Source organism: Myotis nattereri (genome assembly GCF_964212035.1).
Source record: "Myotis nattereri genome assembly, chromosome: 2".
NCBI classification, from domain to species: domain Eukaryota; kingdom Metazoa; phylum Chordata; class Mammalia; order Chiroptera; family Vespertilionidae; genus Myotis; species Myotis nattereri.
In genome coordinates, this window is record NC_138076.1 from 25,933,393 (window position 1) to 25,954,369 (window position 20,977).

Consider the following 20,977-nt stretch of genomic DNA (forward strand, 5'->3'; position numbering starts at 1 on the left):
CGCCCGCCTGGGACCGAGGCCCCGCGCTCGCCAGGGGCGGCTCGGCGGTTCCCGGGCGCGCCCACCGGGGGTGGGTGACGGGGCACCACCTCCCCGCCCCGCCCCGCGATCCCCTCCCCCGGGCCCCCTCCCTCCCTCCCCCATCCGGCCCCGGCGCGCGCGCTGGGGTGAGGGGCGTGGGAGCCGACGGCGGGAGGGCGGGGGGACGCGCGGGGCACGTCAGAGCGGCGTAGACAAAGGCGGCGCGCGCACGTCTGACGCACGGCTCGGCGCGGCGGCGGGCCAGGGGGGAGGGGCCGGCACCGGAGGGCCGGGGAGCCGCGCAGCATCGCGGTCGGTGAGTACGACCCAGCCGCCTCCTCCCTGAAGGTCAGTGGCCTCGGGGGAGCCGACAACCGAGCGTGGGGTTCGGGGCGAGGGGCCTGCGGGCCGGGGACGCCCTCCCTGCGCCGCGCCGGCGGCAGGAGGCACCATCGCGGCTGCCCGGGGTGGCCCGGCCAGTCGGAGCGTTCCGCCCCGCGGCCGCAGTGGAACCGTCCGCGCCCCTTCCGCCGCCCCTGCGCCGGGAGCCGGGTCCCCGAGCGGCCCGCCCTCCCCGCTCCGCCCGGTCCCCGCGACGGACTCCTAGGTCCTCCCGATTCCGGGGTTCCCCGAGCGCGCCATCCCCTCGCGCCTGGGGGTGCAGCTCGGGAGGCTGCAGGGGGTGTCAGGCGTCGCGAGGAAGTGCCCTCGCCCATGGTTTCCTTTCCTGTGTCCTTCGGCTTCCCGGGATGTCTATTCTCTCTTGTTCTCCAAGGGAGCCCCGTTTTTCCTTTCTGTACCCCCGAAATCACTTGCCTTTGCGTGTTGCTTTCACGCGCTGCGAGGCATCCTCCCACCAGGGGATCTTGTTGATTTCCTCGCTTTCCGTTTCGCATGGGGTTTGACTTTTGCAGTTGGAAAGTTAGGGAAAATGCACCATGGGAACCATCACAGCATAGCTCCGTGGAAGGGCGTTCCACTCTGTGGCATACAGCCTGCCTCTCCCTGCCATGCCCTCCTGCCATGGATCTTCTCACTGATAACCTTGGGATCAGTTGTAGAATTTCCTCTTTGGTTCATTTTCCTTCATTTTGGCCGGACTTGGAGTAGCTTTCCTTAGTTTCAAGTCTTGTAGATTCTATCTCAGCCCAAGGGAAATGGTGTGAGCAGCAATTATCCTTATGCCAAAGACTGTGCAGGAGAGAGTCCTGTGATCATTCCAGTTCGGTGTTCTTTTCTCACTTTGACAGTGATGTTTTGTTTTTGTGTGTGTGTGTTTTTTGCGTTTTCAACTTCATATGATGGAGGATTTCCGACATACAAAAGTAAATAGAATAGTAAATCAGCAGATAGCCATCATCCAGCCTCCACAGCTCACTGTATGGCGAAGCCTGTTCCATCCGTGTCCCCATCCATTTCCCCCTCCTTTGTATCTTTGGGATGAATCCTTGATGTCAAAAGTAGCTTGAGATTCAGAATAAAAATCTTGCTGTCAAATAGTCATCATGTACTTTTATTGGGACAGTCTGCTATTAGAAGTCCTTCAGATAAGAAACACAGCCAGCACTGGAGAAGGACTAGAAAAGGGTATGAAAAATGATTAAGTTGCTGGAGGGCAGGATAAAACAAGTCTTTCAGGTCAGGATGAGAACTTCCAGGTCATCTTGTCTAACTTTCCATTTTTGATGAGCCCTCAAGGTCCAGAGAGGTTCAGTGACTTGTCCAGATCTACAGGAATAAGAGGCTGAACGGAGCTGAGGAGACACCTCCCAACTCCGGGCTCGCTCTTTCCACTGTACCACACTGCTTGCCTCTAGATCCTCTTGAGGAAAGGGAAATGTGTGGAAGGGCTATAACTGAAAACCCTTACACTGAAGGGTTTGGGCAGGTAAATGTGAAAAACGTTCCCACCAAATTCAGGTATAATACAACTAGGAGATAGGCCTCAAATTAGTTCTTAAACTACACTTGGGGCAAATGTCTACTAGTAATCATAGCTTTTCAGTCACATGGGAAAATTGTGACCCTAGAACTAGAATAGCAGACTGATAATAAGAACAAGCTTTTAAAAGATTAGGTAACATTCACAACTATTTAGTAGTATTGGGAATATACCCCAGAGGTTTTGCTTGTTGATATCGGGGAGAAGAGCACTTTCCAAAAACATTCTTTCTTGCCATTAACAGATAAGAAACCTGGGCTGGATGAATTGTGGGTTGGGTTTTTTGTTGTTGTTTTTTGAATCGTGTACATATTTCCTAGCACACTTTATGCTATTAAAATTTCCTATCTCAAAAAGGACAGGAAGTTCAGTATTTGTGCCGCAGTTTTCTTTTAATATGGGCATAGTCTGTCTCCAAGGTATATAGAGTTCTTTGAGTTCAGTGTATATAATGTAGCACAATTGTTTATAAATTTATTTCAGGGCAGACTTTTGTGAGTTTGTAACCTAAATAACAATAGTTATCATGTGTATCTGTTACTGGGGAGATGCAGAGCCCTCAGTTCAAAGATGTTACCAGGGAGACTCGGAGCCCTCACTTCTTGTCTTCTTGAGGGAAAGATTTTTTAAATACACACACACACACACACACACACACACACACATACATATATTGATTTCAGAGAGGAAGGGAGAGAGAGAGGGAAACATCAATGATGAGAGAGAATCATTGATTGGCTGCCTCCTGCATGCCCCACACTGGGGATCAAGCCTGCAACCCGGGCATATGCCCTTGACCGAAATCGAACCTGGGGACTCTTCAGTCTGACACTCTATTCACTGAGCCAAACCAGCTATGGTGAGGGAAAGATTTAAATCAAGAGACAAACTGTAGAAAAGCAAGCAAGAACTTACTGACCGCAGCAAAGCTATACTTAGGAGAGCGAAACGGAATGCCTAGAAGAAGCAACAAGATAGACTAGACTCGGCTGCTTTGGCTCATGGGAAGTCAGAGAAAGGGGGCCTTGGAGACAGGGTCAGGGGGTCAGCCTGGGTGAGCTGCTGCTGCTCGCTGCTCCCCTGGTTGCAAGTCTCATGGGATCCCTTAGAGCAGTGGTTCTCAACCTTCCTAATGCAGCGACCCTTTAATACAGTTCCTCATGTTGTGGTGACCCCCAACCATAAAGTTATTTTCGTTGCTACTTCATGACTATAATTTTGCTGCTGTTATGAATCGTAATGTAAATATCTGCTATGCAGGATGTATTTTCATTGTTACAAAATGAACATAATTAAAGCATAGTGATTAATCACAAAAACAATATGTAATTATAAATGTGTTTTCCGATGGCCTTAGGCGACCCCTGTGAAAGGGTCGTTCCACCTCCAAAGGGGTCGCGACCCACAGGTTGAGAACCGCCGCCTTAGAGGTTATGGGGAGGAGATGGGGGAGAGAATGGCAGGGGCCTGCTCCCTGGAGGGAGAGTACACCAGGACCTTAAGCTATTTACCCTCTGGTTGGGGAGAAGTGCAAACCATTTAGGCTGAAGTGTAGGGAAGATAGCATTTACTAGGTGGCTGCAAACTGCTGTTTAACTATCTGTATTACTTTCCCTATTCCACTTGTTCTGGAATTTTCCTATCTTTTTACTTTTCTTTAACATCCAGTTTATGCAAGTACTACTGAAATAATATAGCATCTTGGTGTCTTGGTAAATCATCACCCCTGAAGACATGGGGTAGGGAGCTTGTGTATTTTGTGTGATTGTTTGTGTTTATGGTGTTAAAAAGAGTGCTGTGGTTAGTCAATCAGGATTTTAGCTTAAGTTGCTGTTTTCTGCTAAAGAATAAACCCCTTCTCTCATCTGTATGCACATCACAAAAGGTTACCTTTTATTTGAAAAAATCTCTTACTTTCTGGAGATACAAGCCAGAGGTTTAAGCTTAAATTGTACTGCAGAATTGTTTCTTCAAGTAACAGAGCCTCATTGTGGTATGTCATTTACATCTTATGTATCATTATGCTTACTTATGGGAGGGCTTGACCAAGTGTCATCAATTCCATGGAGCAGTAAGTAATCTACATAATGATGTTTACTATAGCATGATGAATGCTTTGTAAGAGTGCAGAATTGTAGAGTTAGGAAAGTTACAGGTTCCTGGAGTTTTTCCTAACTCCATTAAGGTGCTCTTTCACCTTTAAAACACTTACATACATATCATATGTACACGCCATACAATCACAGAGGCTTGTCTCCTTTTGGGGGGCTCTTTATTTTGTCTCGTATGATAGTTGTGTGTTTTGTGTGTACTTCCCATTAAACTATAAGCTCAAGATCTGCAATACTAGAATAATACTTTGTGAAAAGTAGGAGCATATTATAGTTGACTTTTTAAATTAAAAAACAAAAAGTGAGGAAACTTAAATCCAGGGAAGCTAGTAACTAATAGACCAGATAGTAACAGAGCTGTAGCTCAAACCTAAGACAGCTCCTGAGTTCCAGGTGTAAACCCTTTGTATTGTACCATTTTGTTCACACCTTGGAGGAATTGGGGGACCGGGGGGGGGGGGAGTATTATATGTATATATATTTTTTCTTACCTGTTAGAGATATATTATTTTCAGGGTCTGCTTTAAAAGTACTTGATCACTGCTACCCAGTAGAAATATAATATAAGCCTTCTAGGGATCGAGCCTGCAACCCGGGCAATACCCACTCTTAAAAAAGGTAAAAAGAGCCCTAACCGGTTTGGCTCAGTGGATAGAGCGTCGGCCCGCGGACTGAGAGGTCCCAGGTTCGATTCTGGTCAGGGCATGTGCCTTGGTGGTGGGCACATCCCCGGTGGGGGGTGTGAGGGAGGCAGCTGATTGATGTTTCTCTCTCATCCATGTTTCTAGCTCTCTATCCCTCTCCTTTCCTCTCTGTAAAAAATCAATAAAATATATATATTTTTTAAAAAAGGTAAAAAGACTGCTCTGGCTGTTGTGGCTTAGTGATTCAAGTGTTGGCCTGTGCACTGAAGGGCCATAGGTTCTATTCCTGGTCAAGGGCATGTACCTGGGTTGCAGAGTCAATCCCTGGTCCTATTTGGGCACTTGCAGGCGGCAACCAATCGATGTATGTCTCTCTCTCTCTCTTCCTCCCCCTCTTCCACTCTCTCTAAAAAAATCAATGGAAAAAAAATCCTTGGGTGAGGATTAACAATAAACTAAAATAATGTAAAAGGAACAGGTGAAAATAATTTTAAGAATATATTTTATTTAGCCCAAATTATAGACTATCACTTAAACATGTGACCATCATATACGTTATTAATGAGGTCTTCATTGTTTTCATCCTAAGTCATTAAAATCCAGTGTGGCCAAAACCGGTTTGGCTCAGTGGATAGAGCGTTGGCTTGCGGACTGAAAGGTCCCAGGTTCGATTCCGGTCAAGGGCATGTACCTGGGTTGCGGGCACCTCCCCAGTGGGAGATGTGCAGGAGGCAGCTGATCGATGTTTCTCTCTCATCGATGTTTCTAACTCTCTATCTCTCTCCCTTCCTCTCTGTAAAAAATCAATAAAATATATTTAAAAAAAAAAAATCCAGTGTGTACTTTATGGAACATTTCGTTTGGCCCAGCCACGTTTCAGGCGCAGGAGTCATGTGCGGGTGGCTGCTGTACTGTGCAGCACAGGGTCACTGCCGGTGAGCATAAAGTTGGAGTGTTTTATGTTGCTTAGTAACATTCGGTTCTGAGGTTAATGTAGAGTTTGTGGTTGTGGTCATTGGTTTTTTGTTTTTTTCTTTCATGTTCTAGTGATTTTTCTTTGAACAGTTAGGATTGTTTCGAGTTTGTGGTGAGTTGAACAAAGAAATCTGTTTCGTAAGTTTTGTGCCTTTGAGAAAAATGCTTTCTCATCCTTTTTTTGTTGTTGTTGTTGTCTGTGGGATTAATTTCCTCATTTTTTTAAAACCATCTTAACCATTCTTAAGTACAGTTCAGTAGTAATGCTTTCCCATTTTAAATGAGACTGTTTAGTCATTGGGGAGGAAAAGCTTGACTTCCAAAAAATGGCCTGTAACAAATTCAATAATAAAATAACCTAATAAAAAATGGGCAAAAGATTTGAACATTTCATCAGAGAAGACATACATACAGGTGGCAAATTAGCACATGAAAAGATGCTCAATAGCATTAGTCATTAGAGAAATACAAATTAAAACTTTCAGATACCACCTCACATCCACTAGTATGTGTAAAATTAAAATACCGATTATGTCAAGTGTTGGTGAAGATGTGGTGTTTTCATACACTGCTGGTGAGAATGCAGAATGGCACCACCAGTTCAGAATGAGGTTTGGCAGTTTCATAAAAAGCTAAACATACCTTCGTCTCAGTCTTTCCACTACTTCGGATTTTCCCTAGAGAAGTGAAGGCATCTGTCTATGCAAAGCCTTGTCGATAGCAGCTTTATCTGTAACAGCTCCGAGCTGGGAAAACCCAGCTGTCCATCAGTAGGTGAATGGATAAATATTGTGATATATCCATACAATAGAATACAGCTCAGCAATGAAAAGGAATGAACTATTAACACATGAAAGATTCTCAGAATAATAAAGCTGAGTGAAATAAACCAGAAAAATTGGGGTGTGTTTTTTTAAAAATATTTTTTTATTGATTTCAAAGAGGAAGGGGGAGAGAGAGAGAAACATCAGTGATGAGAGAGCATCATTGATCGACTGCCTCCTGCACGCCCCTTACTGGGCATTGAGCCCTCAACCCAGGCATGTGCCCTGACCTGGAATCGAGCCATGACCTCCTGAATCATAGGTCAATGCTCAACCACTGAGCTACTCAGGCAGGCCAGGAAAATAGGTTTTTAAAGAAAAGACCAGGAAGTTGTTTCCAGTTACATAAACAATACTCAAATGTAAAACACCAATTTTGAAATTGAGCTGTTAGAGCAGTGTTCAGGCTTCGTAATGAAATGTCTAGGGCAGCCGTGGGCAAACTACGGCCCGCGGGCCGGATCCGGCCCATTTGAAATGAATAAAACTATTGAAAAAAAAGACCGTACCCTTTTATGTAATGATGTTTACTTTGAATTTATATTAGTTCACACAAACACTCCATCCATGCTTTTGTTCCGGCCCTCTGGTCCAGTTTAAGAACCCATTGTGGCCCTCGAGTCAAAAAGTTTGCCCACCCCTGGTCTAGGGTCTTAGAGCTCCAGCAAGTCAATTTGTTCTTTTTTAAACTGATGGCCCCCAAATATCAAAATATTCTATATCGTTTGTCCTTTTTTTTTTGTTCTCCCAGCTTTGAAGACTTACGTTGCTTTCGGACGAACTTGGTACCATGTTATTTATTACCCAGTTCCAACTCAAGTTAAGCTTTTCTAGGCAAGGGGAAAATATTTAAGGTCAGAGTGACCTTAGGCCAAGATCCTGAAACTGACTATAATCCTGTCTTCATCAAAATGAGTTGAGTTATCCTTTGGCCTATCATTCTGGCTTTGTCTTGGACCATTTATTTTATCCAGGATTAATGTTGGCTGTATGTGTATTCTTAGTTTTTAGCACTTCAGCTTCACTCTAATCTAGTAGCTCTGAGTGCTACCCTCTCTCCTTGGACACATTTATATACTTTCCTCCTAAGCGGCAACATCCTATTCAAGCAAATTTCTTTTTTTTTTCTTTATATTTTATTGATTTTTTACAGAGAGGAAAGGAGAGGGATAGAGAGTTAGAAACATCGATGAGAGAGAAACATCGACCAGCCGCCTCCTGCACACCCCCTACTGGGGATGTGCCCGCAACCGAGGTACGTGCCCTTGACTGGAATTGAACCTGGGACCTTTCAGTCCGCAGGCCGACGCTCTATCCACTGAGCCAAACCCGTTTGGCTCAAGCAAATTTCTTATTTTTTTTTTAATGTTAAACTTAGCACCACACATATTTCTGTTGTGTTCTTGCACACATTTGTTTACCATCACATCAGAATTGGGGTATCCGATGGGTCTGTGTCTTGACAGTACACTAGGAAAAATGAATGGTACCCTAAAGCAAAAAAGAGGTCAGCCTGGGGAGCAGATCTGAGTTCTAGTTCTGCCTCTGGTACTGGCCAAGTTTTAAATTTGTCCCAGTTATTTAACCCTTCCAAGGCTCAGTTATTTGAGCCATAAAAAAAAGAGGTTGGACTAGAATTCCCAATGGCTGACTAATAGAGTTGCAGTTTATCATTTATTATTATTGCCTCCAGCTTTGTAGTGACAGTTACTTAGTAGTAACTTCTGTTTATTGAGTACTTTGTGTCAGGCACTATACTGATCACTTGCATTCTGTCAGTCTTCACAGCAATACCACAGGATACATATTATTCCCATTTTACAGATGAGAAAATTGAAGCATGGAAAGTTGATATATTTTCCTGAGGTCACACAACTAGAAATTAATGGAGGCTGGTTTTGATGCAGCTTGTCTGATTCCCTGTATATTGAACCATCATGCTTTACTGCTTCTCTGACATTCTACTATTTTAAGATTGGAAAGGAAATTTAAAACATCTGGTCTAATCACCATACTATATCCACTGTCCTGCAGAATCCAAATGAGGGTGAATATCTTCCTAAACAGTCTATTTAAAGATTTTTTTTTTATTGATTTTTTAGGGAGAAAAGGAGAGAGAGAGAAACATGGACACGAGAGGGAAACATCAATCAGCTGCCTCCCGGCCCCCCCTATCAGGGATCAAGCCCACAAACCAGGCACCCGCCCTGACTGGGGAATCAAACTGGTGACCTCTTGGTGGTGTCTGGGACAACACCCAACCAACTGAGCCACACTGGCCAGGGCTAAACAGTCTATTCTTTTTGAACAACTTCTCTGAGATTCTTATCAGCTTTATTGAGATACAGTTCACATACTATACAATTTACCCATTTAAAGTGTACAATTCAGGTGTGTGTTTTTGAATCTAAAATGTGTTTAATGGGATGCTTCCCCACTCATCTTGATGGGAGTTGCTTCTAGTGCTGCTTCCTTCTGAAGGAGCATCCTCTGTAAGCCTTGCTTTTCCTACTGTTGAATGGCAGAGGTCAGTGGAGCAACCAACACACAAACTGCCGTTTGTGCGCGGCTAAAGACGGTGGTGATTTTATAGCACCCTGGGCATTTCACCTCCGTGAGGTAGGCATTGGGGCTCTGCACCAGGTGCTGCTTCTCGTGTTTTCTCTTCTGGAGAGGATGAAGGAGATCCTTAGTGAGGCATGTTCTGGGAGGACCTCACTGCCAAAAAGGTGCTTTTCGGGTTTTTATTCACAGATATATGTGACCATCACCACAGTCAATTTTAGAATGTTTTTATTAACTAGCCCAGCTGGCATGGCCCAGTGGTTAGAACATCAGCTTGCACACCAGAGGGTCATGAGTTCCATTCCTGGTTGAGGGTGCGTATCTGGGTTGCAGGTTTGATCCCCACCCCTGGTTGGGGCTTGTGCGGGAGGCAACCATTTGATATGTCTCTCACATCATGTTTCTCTCTCTCTCCTCTTTCTCTCTCTCCCTACTCCTTCTCTGTCTTCCTATTCTCCCCAGCCTTAAGTAGCACTAATTATTTTCTGTCTCTAAAGATTTAAATTCATATTAAGGAATCACATAACATATGGTCTTTTGTGACTGGCTTCTTTCTCTTTACCTTGATGTGTTCTTTTTGTTAAACCTCACCCGAGGATATTTTTCCATTGATTTTTAGAGAAAGTAGAAAGGAGAGGGAGAGAAAGAGAGAGAAACATTGATGTGAGAGAGACACATCAATTGGTTGCCTCCCACACTTGCCCTGGTGGCTGGGACCGAGCCTGCAATTGAGATATGTGCTCTTGACTGGGAATTGAACCCAGGACCCTTCAGTCCACAGGCCAACACTCTATCCACTAAGCCAAACAAGCTAGGGCTACCATGTTTTCAAGGTTCATCCATATTGTAGCAACTACCAATACTTCATTCCTTTGAATGGCCAAATAATATTCCATTTATCAGTGTAAAAACGTACAAACCTATTCAAGCAAATTTCTTATACTCCACTACTCCCCAAATTTTTATAAAAACTTATTTGAGTCAAATAGAGGATACTTTTGGAAGCAAGATTTCAATAAATTGAGAAAAATGCTTCAGAGAGTAACAGTTTGCAGTTTCTTTTATGCATTTGAGATTAAGGAGGGTTCATAAATAGATTACATGAGGTAGGAGAAAGCAAGACAGGGATCAGAATATGGGATAGTTAAGATTATGTCTTCTCTTGAAGGTGGTCATGCTTTAAAGGAGGTATCTGAAGCGGGGGACATTTCAAAGGTGTATTAACCCAGATGCCCAGAAACAACAGATAAGGCTGACTTAAGGCAAAGGTAAGCCTCTTACTAAAGTTATATGCCTCTACATAGCTGGCGTGGCTCAGTGGTTGAGCGTCGACCTATGAACCAGGAGGTCACGGTTTGATTCCTGGTCAGCACATGCTCAGGTTGCGGGCTCCATCCCCAATAGGGGGTGTGTAGGCGGCAGCTGATCAATAATTCTCTCGCATCATTGATGGTTCTCTCTCTCCCTCTCCCTTCCTCTCTGAAATCAATAAAAATATATCTTAAAAAAAAAAAGTTAAATGCCTGGGACATGACTACCCACCATGACATGCCCAGTGAGGAATTTATGATCAGATCACCTTGGGAGGTAACTTTCCATAAAAACCTTTTTCATCCACACCTTGTGTGGATAAAGCACATTTTGTTTATTCAGTTGATGGACATTTGGGTAGTTTCTACCTTTTGGGCTATTCTGAATAATACTGCTATAAACATTGGCACAATTTTTTATGTGGATCGTTGTTTTTAGTTCTCTTGACTATATACCTAGGAGAACTGGGTCATATGGTAACTATGTTTAACCATTTGAGGGACGACCAGACTATTTCCCAAGGTGGCTGTACCATTGCACAGTGCCACCAGCAATGTGAGGGTTAGATTCTTCATATTAAGCTAAAATGTGCACCCCCATACCTGCCAATTGTAATAGCATTTCTCTTGTCTCTGGGTGGCCAGAGCCAGTCTGCTTTTTCTGGATGACAGCCAGCTTGATCTGAGTGCTCGCTCACGCTAATTGGCTTCTACCAGGTTTCATGGTCCTGTAATGAAGTTAGATCTCCTTACCAGCTCTCTCACAAATTGGCTCAAAACTTCTCTGATAGGCTTAGTCTTTGCTAGAGCACTCACATAGGGTGCCACCTCTGATCATGAAACATTTTTCCTGATTTCTACAGATCTTGTTTCCCCTTAGCGTGGCCTGGCAATACTGGCTGTGGCTGTTTTCCCTCTCTGTCAGGCAGGCCCCACAGCAGTTTCTGAATGGGATCAGCGTGATCCAGCCATATCAGGGGATTGTATGCACCTTAGGCAGGTAGTACTTGAAACCAAATCTCTCGTTAGTGTAATGTCATGCCTTCTTGGGAAATACCTTCAAATGCCCCATCCTCCTTCCTAGTAACAGGAGCTTAGAATAGTAATAATAGGTAATATATTTTGAGCATTTGCCTTGCTCTAGGCACTATGAAAGTGCTTTACTTTTCTTATCTTGGAACATTACTTCTAGTAGGTATTGTTTAGTAGAAGCTTAAAGAAATTAAGTACCTGAAGTCACTCACACTACTGGTTAAGTGATCAAGTCAGGATTCAAACACTAGTATGTTTCTTTTGATTTTTGAACCATGAGATTATTACCTATTCAAAATGACAAATATAATTTTAAAGATACTAAAAAGATAAATAGTAAACTCTCCTTTCCATCTAGCCAGTCACTTGTGTATCTTTTCAGAAATGTATCTTTGCGAGTACATATGAATTGTATATATTTTTCCTTTTCTCCCCTCCCTTACAATTGGTATTTATTATGGACATTATTCTGTATCAAACTGGGAGATTGTTTCTTAGTGCATGTGTGTGTGTGTGTGTGTGTGTGTGTGTCTTTTTAAACAGATGAATAATATTCCATTGTATCCTCTATTAGTGGACATTGATTTTTCTTTTGGTATTACAAACAATGCTTCAGTCAGTAACCTTGCACGTATATTACTTTGCACATGCTTTACTACAGGGTTTCTCATCCTCAGCACTATTGATATTGGGGCTGGGTAATTCTTTGTTGTAGGAGTTGGCCTGTACATCATAGTACCTTTAACACATCCCTGCCCTCTGTGCACGGCCAGTAGCACCCCCATCCCAAGTTGTGACAGCCAAAAATGTCTGCAGATATTACCAAACGTTCCACAAGGGATTAAAGAATTGCCCCTTGTTGAGAACCACTGTTCTAATTTATCTTTAGGATAAATTTTTAGAAGTAGAAATGCTGGAACTAAGATTATGTGCATTTAAAATTGTGATGGCAATTGCTAAATTGTTCTCCATAGAGGTTGTGCCATTTTACACTCTAACCAGCAGTAATTGAGAATATTTTCTCATTTTTACCGATACTGTGGTACAAATTTTTTTCTGCCATCTTACTATTGTTTTAACTCATATTTCTGTGCTTTACAGCTTACCTTTTATGGAGCACTAGTGCTTGCTAGGCATGTAGTAGTATTTGACTTGGGGGTTTTGTGACATACTTTGAAATGCCTTCCCCTCTATCTAGCCCTCTTTTTTAAATATATTTTATTGATTTTTTACAGAGCGGAAGGGAGAGGGATAGAGAGTTAGAAACATCGATGAGAGAGAAACATCGATCAGCTGCCCCCTGCACACTCCCCACCGGGGATGTGCCCGCAACCGAGGTACATGCCCCCGACCGGACCGAACCTGGGACCCTTCAGTCTGCAGGCCGATGCTCCATCCACTGAGCCAAACCGGTTAGGGCCTATCTAACCCTCTTAAAATTTGGTACCAAGAACTGAAGACAATACTCTGGGTTTCTTCTGATAATGGTCTCTATATATAAAAGCCCAAGTGACCGGTGGACTGGTCACTATGAAATGCACTGACCACCAGGGCGCAGACGCTCAATGCAGGAGCTGCCCCCTGGTGGTCAGTGCGCTCCCACAGGGGGAGCACCGCTCAGCGGGCTTACCGAGCGGCAGCATGATTGCGGGGGCAGGCGCAGTGGGGCTGGGATGAGGAGCTCCTCCGGGCCACCTGCCGTTTCACTCATACTGCATCCCCGAGGCATCCAGGATTGTGAGAGGGCGCAGGCCAGGCTGAGGGCACAGGCCAGGCTGAGGGCGCAGGCCAGGCTGAGGGAACTCACCGGTGCGTACCATTTACTGAGACAGACATTGTGCTTGGTGTGCTTTAAACATGCATTATTGCCGTGTAGCTGAAGCATTTATTTGTAATAAAATGCTGTATCTTTTTCCCTTTGCGTTGGTGTGTGGCATCTCTCTGGACACAGTCTGGTGGTCATGGTCTCCTGAAGTAGGATGTGTCACAGAGAGCTAGCTGAGAAGCTTTTGATTCTGCAGTGAGGAATCACAATAGTACTGGCCTTGTGATTTGGTCAGAATTGTTTAAATGCCCCAATTTAAGTTTGTAACTTCCCTCTATTACTTTCTCTTCCAGCACTCTTCCTTGGTAATCATCATTTTGTGAAATTTTGACTTTGTGTCTGCTAATTTGATTAATACTTTTCTCCAGGCATATTTGTTCGCCACCAAGTATCTAACACCTAACAGTGAATGTTTGTTGAATGCATGCACTGAATCCGTCTGAGAACTGAGGTACGCTGGAAATTGTGGGCCTAAAAGCCCAGATTTGCCATTCAGAGTGTTGGAAAGTTTAGCTAGTTTAGCAGTGGGCTCTGTCACACTCCTAGAATGAAGCCATCTTTCCTTTTAAAAAAGTCAGAACCAGTTGGTTCTTCTGTTTTTCTCTGGACCATTTGGGCTTTTAGGGAAAATTTGGTCCAGTGACTCAGTGATTTTGGCTGAAAGCTGTGGAAGTTAAGAGTACAAGTAAATGTTCCTTAGAGTTCATGGCTTCCCCTGCCTCATGCTTAGGAGTCATAGTTGTATTTACTTGAGACGTAGTGATACCTCTCGTAAGTGAGCAGTTACCTAGAAATTGTAGTGTGATTGAGTTCTGATGTGAGCGATTTTCTGATATTTCCAGAGATCACAGTCTGTGTTCCGGGGGCCTTATGGCACAGTTACCTCTGCCTTTAATGACTGCTTTGCTCCTCCAGCAAGATGTTTGGAACCCTGTTTGATAACTGCAGCTTGCTTGCTTTTTCTCTACTTCTAAGAATTTATAAGAGGATTGTATAGTGTTGGCCAGATAACTTGTTTGGCTAGTTTGGCTGTTCTCTGTTCTGGAGCCTGGCACTGGTAAGTAAACAAGAACTCAGGTGGGGTGGGACAGTACGGGGAAGTCCACTACCTCTCAGGAGGAAGCGCAGCTGGGTCCTGGGTCAGCAAACTCTTGTAAAGGATCAGATAGTAAATATTGTAGGCTTCTCAGGCCCTGGTCTCTGCCACATATTATTTTTTGTTTTTACAACTCTTTAAAGATACAAAAACAATTCCTAGGTCATGAGCTTTGTAAAAACAGGCCATAGCCAGATTTGGCCCATAACCATATGATGATTTGCCAACCCCTGAAATAGGTGAAGAAATTAGTTGATTGCTTAAAAGTGTTTAATGTTTTGGGGACATGAATCCAACATAACCTTTGAAATTCTCAGTTGTTTATAATTCAAAGAAACTCTGGCATGGGAAAGTCAAAGTGACCCTACTTTCAGTCACCTTGGGTACAGGACCTCAAGGTAACCTTGGCCAGAGTGACAGCAGCTGTCCAATGGGACAGGGATCTTGCTGCCTCTTTCGCATGGGAGTGCTGGGCAAGGGTGAGTGGTATGGAAGAGTGGAATGGAGGGGGGACCCTAGAATTAGGCTGGAGTAGACACGTTTAAGGAATACAGTGTCACAGCATATTAAAAGTTGATTGAGTCTCAGAAATACATCTAATTTTCTGAACCTCTGTTGGGATGTAGTTAGAAATCTGGCATGTATAATCAGTTTGGCTAGTTTATGAAAGAGCAGTTTTGTTCTTTGGATTCTGAGAAGAACACCAAATTCTGATACATGAGTCCAGATTTGCCTTGTGGTTTTTCTCTGATCACAAGAAGTTCTGTAGAGCAGGACTGGCATGAAGGAAGTGTTCATTTATTTCAGGGTAGTCTGGGAGATAGGAGAGCATAGTGGTTAAAGAGCAGGGGCTCTATGACAGATATACTTGTCCAAATTTCTACTCTACCACTTACTAGCTATTTGACCCTGAGTAGCTTACTTTATCCTCTAAGCCTCAGTTTCCTCACCTGTAAATAGCAATGACAAAAAGAACTCCATCACAGGGTTGTTGTGAGAATTAAGTGAGCATAGTATATGTAATATGCTTATTATATTAGCTCATTGTCCTGTCGTTAGTATTCGACAAGTGTTAGCAATAATAATGGTAATGTGAAAGTGGAAGATGTTGAGGATCAAATGCAGGAACTAGTATTTGTGACTCGGTGCCACTGAACTGTCATGGCTTTTAATCACTAGATGTGTGGGAATATAATGGGAGCAGTAATGGGTTAGGAGTCAGAAGAATTGGATCTGTGTCTACCTTGCTTGGTTTCCTAATTGGTAAAATGGAAATAATATGTGTTGACAGGTTGTAACATCACATGTGAAAGCTGAGTTCTATAAAGCACTGGACAAAATTTAAGGTAATTTCAGTTATCTGTTCATTCATTCTTGAACTTCTTAATATATTGAAGTAGAGCCTGAAGGTAATTGGTGTGAAGCCAAAATGTTTGTAGAGGGGCTTGAAAGATGCTCCCAAGTTCAAGATTCACATTGCTAAGTTGTGGTCAGGGATGAGTAATACAAAACGGGAATACTTCTGTAAGATATTTGAAATAGTAGAGTTCTAAAAAGGAGTGGCTATATTAAGTGAAAGAAGCCAGTTTAACAAGGCTATGTGCAATATGATTCCAACTATATTCTGGAAAAGGCAAAACGATAGAGACAGTAAAAAGATTATTGATTGCCAGGGGTTGGGGCAGGGAAGAATGAACAATCAGAGCACAGGATTTTTAGGGCAGTGAAGATATTCTGTATGATACTGTAATGATGGACACACATCATTATAAATTTGTCCAAACCGATAGGATGTACAACAAGAGTGAATTGTAATGTAAATTATGGACTTGGATGATTATGATTTATTAATGTTGGTTCATCATTTGTAACAAATGCACCTGTGTGGTGGATGTTGATAATGGGGGAGGCTGTTACATATGTGGGGGGCAAGGGATATAAGAGAAATCTCTGTATCTCCCTCTTAATTTTGTTGTGAACTCAAAGCTGCTCTAAAAAAATAGTCTTAAATTAAAAAAGAATGGCCAGTGTGGGGAGATAGGCTGGAGGAGTTTAGTCTCTATATAGAAAATGTGACAGTATCTTATGAAATTAAAACTCTATGTTTTCTTTTCCCCTGAAGTTCCCTTTCTAGGAATTTATCATGAAAATATATTTGCTTGTTCATTTTGTGTGCTAAGTCATGTATGCAACATGGTTATTCATTACATTATGTGTAACAGCACAAAAGTAGAAACATTGGTGTCCAACTGCAGAAAACCAGTTAACTAGTCTTACAGTTAAAAACAGTATACCTGCAAAAAGTAAGGGAGCTATGTATGTGCTGATTGAACACTCTTCCATGATATATTGAGCTAAAAACAAAACAAAAAGCAAGGTGAAGAACAGTGTTCATAATATGCCATCTTGATTGTTGCCAGACTGGGGGCACGTAGAAGAGAAGTTATGATTTACTTGTATAAGCATAGAATAGTGGGAAGAATACGAAGCTGGTAATACGGTTGTACCTGGATAAGAACTCTGGGTAGCTGGGGAACAGGTAGGAGGGACATTTACTTTTCACAGTATACCCTCTTTATCTTTTCAGATGTGCCTTATATCCATAGGTTTGTATTCAGAAAGTCTGAGTGGTCACAGATTATATCATTGGAGTTGAAAACTGTATGAAACATGGGTGTGTTTTTCTCCCTCATTTGTGTCTGCCACCTGTTGCTCTGCTCAGTCCCTTTGACCTTGATGTCTTGAGAAGCTGGCATTGACTCTAGGCTAATCCTCAAACAGTCTCCCACCCCCAAAGCATATTGACGTTTGTCCTCTGGATTTGTGACTGACGGTGTTTCTGTTTCCACCCCCAGCTTTGGCAGCATGTAAGCAACTTCTTGCCAAGAACCCAGGTCACTGCTGAGAAAAGGGGGCCTTAGGGAGAAGAATATCCAGAGGAAGCCAATGCCAGGAGCGTCTGGAATTACACTCACCACAGGCAGCATGAGACATTCTGTGCCAGCATCTGTGTCCTGCTGGCAAAGACTGCAGCTGTCCAGGTAGGAGGGTCCTGGAAGCAGCGTGCACCAGGAGCCTCTGGAGGAAGAATGGGGCCAGATATGAACTCTCTACAATGAACCAATTTTCAGCTTGCGAAGGAATTTTAAGTAAAACAGTTATTTAATTTCTACATATTCAAGTTCAGTAAGTAGCCTTCTGTGTGAAGTGCCAGCAGTCACCCCCCTCCACTGGAGTTATCAGGATATTTCTGGCACCACGTTGAACTCTTCTTGGTACTTCTGGCAATGACAGAGCGTCAGGACAGATTTATCTGCTAAATGCGCTTGGGCAGGAAAAAAAGTAAAACTCTGGAAGCAGCCTAAGGGCAGCAGAGCAGAGATCCCGCCCTTGCTGCTCACTGTCACAGAAAGTCAGCCTGGACTCGAATGCTCACCCTGAAGATTGATCCTGCCTCATTCACCTCCCGAGCCCATCTGTTCCGGGGAGATCTGGTGTTTGTGGGCTGCCTCCTGTGGCCCTTTTTACTTCATTCCCCTCCCATGCTCTCTATGATGTGAACTTTGGAATGGAGTTTGTTTTCCATTGGGAACTGACTCTGTTTCCCCGGCTGGTGCTGTCTGAGAGGACCATCTGAAGGCTGTGCTTTGTTCTCGGGGAGGAGGTCATGGCCTTGCCTGGACCCTCCACCATGTTCCTGTTGCTGCCTTTTGATAGCCTGATTGTCAACCTCCTGGGCATCTCCCTGACTGTCCTCTTCACCCTGCTTCTTGTTTTCATCATAGTCCCCGCTATTTTTGGAGTCTCCTTTGGTATTCGAAAGCTCTACATGAAAACTTTGTTAAAAATTTTTGCGGTGAGTTGTGCTCTTTACAAATGGTTGCTTCACAGAGGAGGAAAAGAATGGTTGTTCTTGGGTTGATTGTTATCCCTATTGGATCTGAGAAAGTTGGGAGAGTGGGAAGTAGCATTTTGAGTGAAAAAAATAACTAAATGTGTACTTGGGAAAGCCTTTAGCAGTCTTTCTTTTGAGGGAAGGTACTTGTATGTTCCATTCATCTCAGCAAAGAACCTAACTAACTTTGCATGTTCCGTGTTTATTTCAAAGAGAATAGCTTAAAATTGAAGAAAAAAATTTCTGCCAGATCCCACTTCCTATGTAACAGATACTGAGAGATAAAGCTGCTGCTGAAATATTCCCTAACTGATAAGTATGGGAGAGTATTTTCTCTCCTTCAAACTTTTATTTTAAATAGGTTCTTGCATTTCAGACCAAAATCATTAATGAAAAGGGGCATTTGATGAATTGTTTTATTTTATTAAAGATAGAGAAGATGGATAATAAATTCCTTAACATATGTCAGAACCTAATTAATTATATTGCTGAACCAAACTGGTCATAATGTAAAAGAGGTGGGTGAGAAGTGTATTCCTTGAAGCTGTTCTATGCCCCAAGACTTTTATTTTTGAAATGTATTTATTGATTTTTAGAGAGAGAGGAGCAGCAATTTGTTGCTCCACTTATTTTTGCATTTATTGGTGGATTCTTGTGTGTTTCCTGACAGGGGATAGCACGTGCAACCTTGGCCTATCGAGACGGCGGTCTGACTAACTGAGCTACCAGGGCAGGGCCCAAGATTTTTAATATCTATCCAAAGATTTGGTAATTTATTAGCAATATCTGTTTTCACTCATTACCAAATCTTTATTTATTTCCCACAACTGAGATCACGTATATTTGAAAAATGCACTCATAATAGTAAAAACATGTTCGATTATTTGTTCGTATAGTATCTAATAATGGCTTACGAATAATTTCATTTTTCTTTGCTGCCTTATAATTCTGCAGTGGACAGGGTACCTATATATTATCAGTAAAGAAATAGAGGCTCAGATGGTGAGCTCTATGAAATGTTATATTACAGTGGAAAATTTTTTTATGTATATCAATGAATATTGGGTGTTGTCTCGACATTTAATATTTCTTTAAGAGTATGATTTTTTATATTTTTAAAAATTGAAGTGAAATTGACATAAAATTAACCATTTTAAGGTGAACAATTTAGTGGCCCTTACTGTATTCACAGTGTTATAAAACCACAAATTCTACCTAGTTCCACAACATTTTCATTACTCCAAAAGGAAACCTCATATTTATTAAGCAGTTGCTCCTGTTTTTTCTTCTTCCAGCTCCTGGCAACCAGGAAGGAGCCTGTTCTGTCTCTAGACTTATCTATTCTGGATATTTCATATAAATAGAATCATATAAAATCTGCTCTTTTGTGCCTGGCAGACTTCATTTATTGAGCATAAAGTTTTTGAGATTCATGCACATTGTAACATGTTTCAGTACTTTTTTTAAGGGCTGAATAATATTTTATTGTGTCTATACCATAATTTGCTTTTCTCTTGGTGGACTGTTTCCACTTGGCTATTGTCAATATTGCTGCTATGTATACATGCACTTGTTTGAAACCTGTTTTCAGTAATATGATTTCTGAGCACGACTTATGGTCTCCTGGGTTATTAAGTTCCTTGCTACTTGGGAAGAGGTATAGAGAGCAGCAGCATGAGTATCACCTAAGAGCTGGTTAGCAATGGAGGGCTCACGCCCACTCCAGACCTACTGCATTATATTTTGCATTTCATTGAGATCCAGGTGCTTCATATGCACATTAAAGTTTGAGAAGTGGTAATCTACTCAGTCTTTGGACTAGTTACTAATGTATAATGTTTATTTTAATAAGCCAGGAAATCTCATTTTCTTGAATTTCAATCCAAGAAAATCTTCAGTAGAGCCCAGGGTTCATGCGGACCATATAACTTAACTACCCATGCCATTTGCCACTGTGAAAAAAACCACACATCAGTATAGAATCAGTAGAACAGCTCATAAACTTTTAGAAGACAACAGATGATTAGCTTTAATTCAAATTTATAAGCCAGTGACTAATTCATAGCTCTAAGGAAATCCTTGTTTTTTAAAACATAGAAATAGGAATTATCAGCTTATCTTCTATAGTAGCTAAAATTTTTTAACTTGGCTTACTTGGGTGGGACAAAGGCCTAGAACCCATGTATATTCTCTGCTCCATTTTGACAATATTTCCCAAAATTAACACTTTAAAGGTCATAGCCAGGTGAATCGTTCTTATTGTGACTATATTTTTAAATGTACATTCTTGTGACCTTTAGGGTAGATTATAATTAACGAAGGAAATTTCATTAAGTATATATTGTTGGGTTAATCCATAGGACAGGTAATTTTATACCATCAGATACTCTGCTGACCACATCTTGGAAATCACTGGCTTGGGGCACTGTGATTTAGAAATGATAATGGAAATAATGTGTGTGTGTATGTACCCATTTTTTTACCTCAAGATTTAGAATTCAAGAACTATATTTTCACCTCTTATTCCCAAGAGGTGGTATCAGGCATTCAACATGCCCTATGGCTCCTGTTGAGCATCATCGTTAATTAGTACTTGGTGACAAGCTAGAGTAAGGGGTAGGCTAGCAAGAACTGATATGTATCAGCAAGGGCATAGGGTGGCTCTCCCTTTAATAGAGGTTACTGCTCTGAGTTGATCTTAATGGACAGTAAGAACTTAATGCTATTTTTTTTATTA

At 42.4% G+C, this 20,977-nt stretch overlaps 1 protein-coding gene and 1 pseudogene across 3 annotated transcripts in view; one reads left to right on the plus strand and one right to left on the minus strand.

The window, feature by feature from the left end:
* Window positions 1-271: 271 nt before the first annotated feature.
* GPAT4 (glycerol-3-phosphate acyltransferase 4) overlaps window positions 272-20,977 on the plus strand; it is a 38,540-nt gene continuing 17,834 nt past the window's right edge. Inside the window, exons 1-2 of one of the 2 annotated variants that reach the window (XM_081084794.1) lie at window positions 272-337; window positions 17,201-18,201. In XM_081084794.1, coding sequence (XP_080940920.1) covers window positions 18,013-18,201 — 189 coding nt within the window. In that variant the 5' untranslated portion in view covers window positions 272-337; window positions 17,201-18,012. Of the gene's footprint in view, window positions 338-15,625; window positions 15,692-17,200; window positions 18,202-20,977 lie in introns of those variants that run through there. The other variant, XM_081084795.1, reaches the window with a different exon arrangement.
* LOC308512652 (small ribosomal subunit protein eS27-like) lies at window positions 8,977-13,135 on the minus strand (annotated as a pseudogene). The gene is made up of 2 exons: window positions 13,055-13,135; window positions 8,977-9,205 (listed from the first exon to the last, which is right to left on the minus strand). The product of its transcript is annotated as a small ribosomal subunit protein eS27-like (transcript).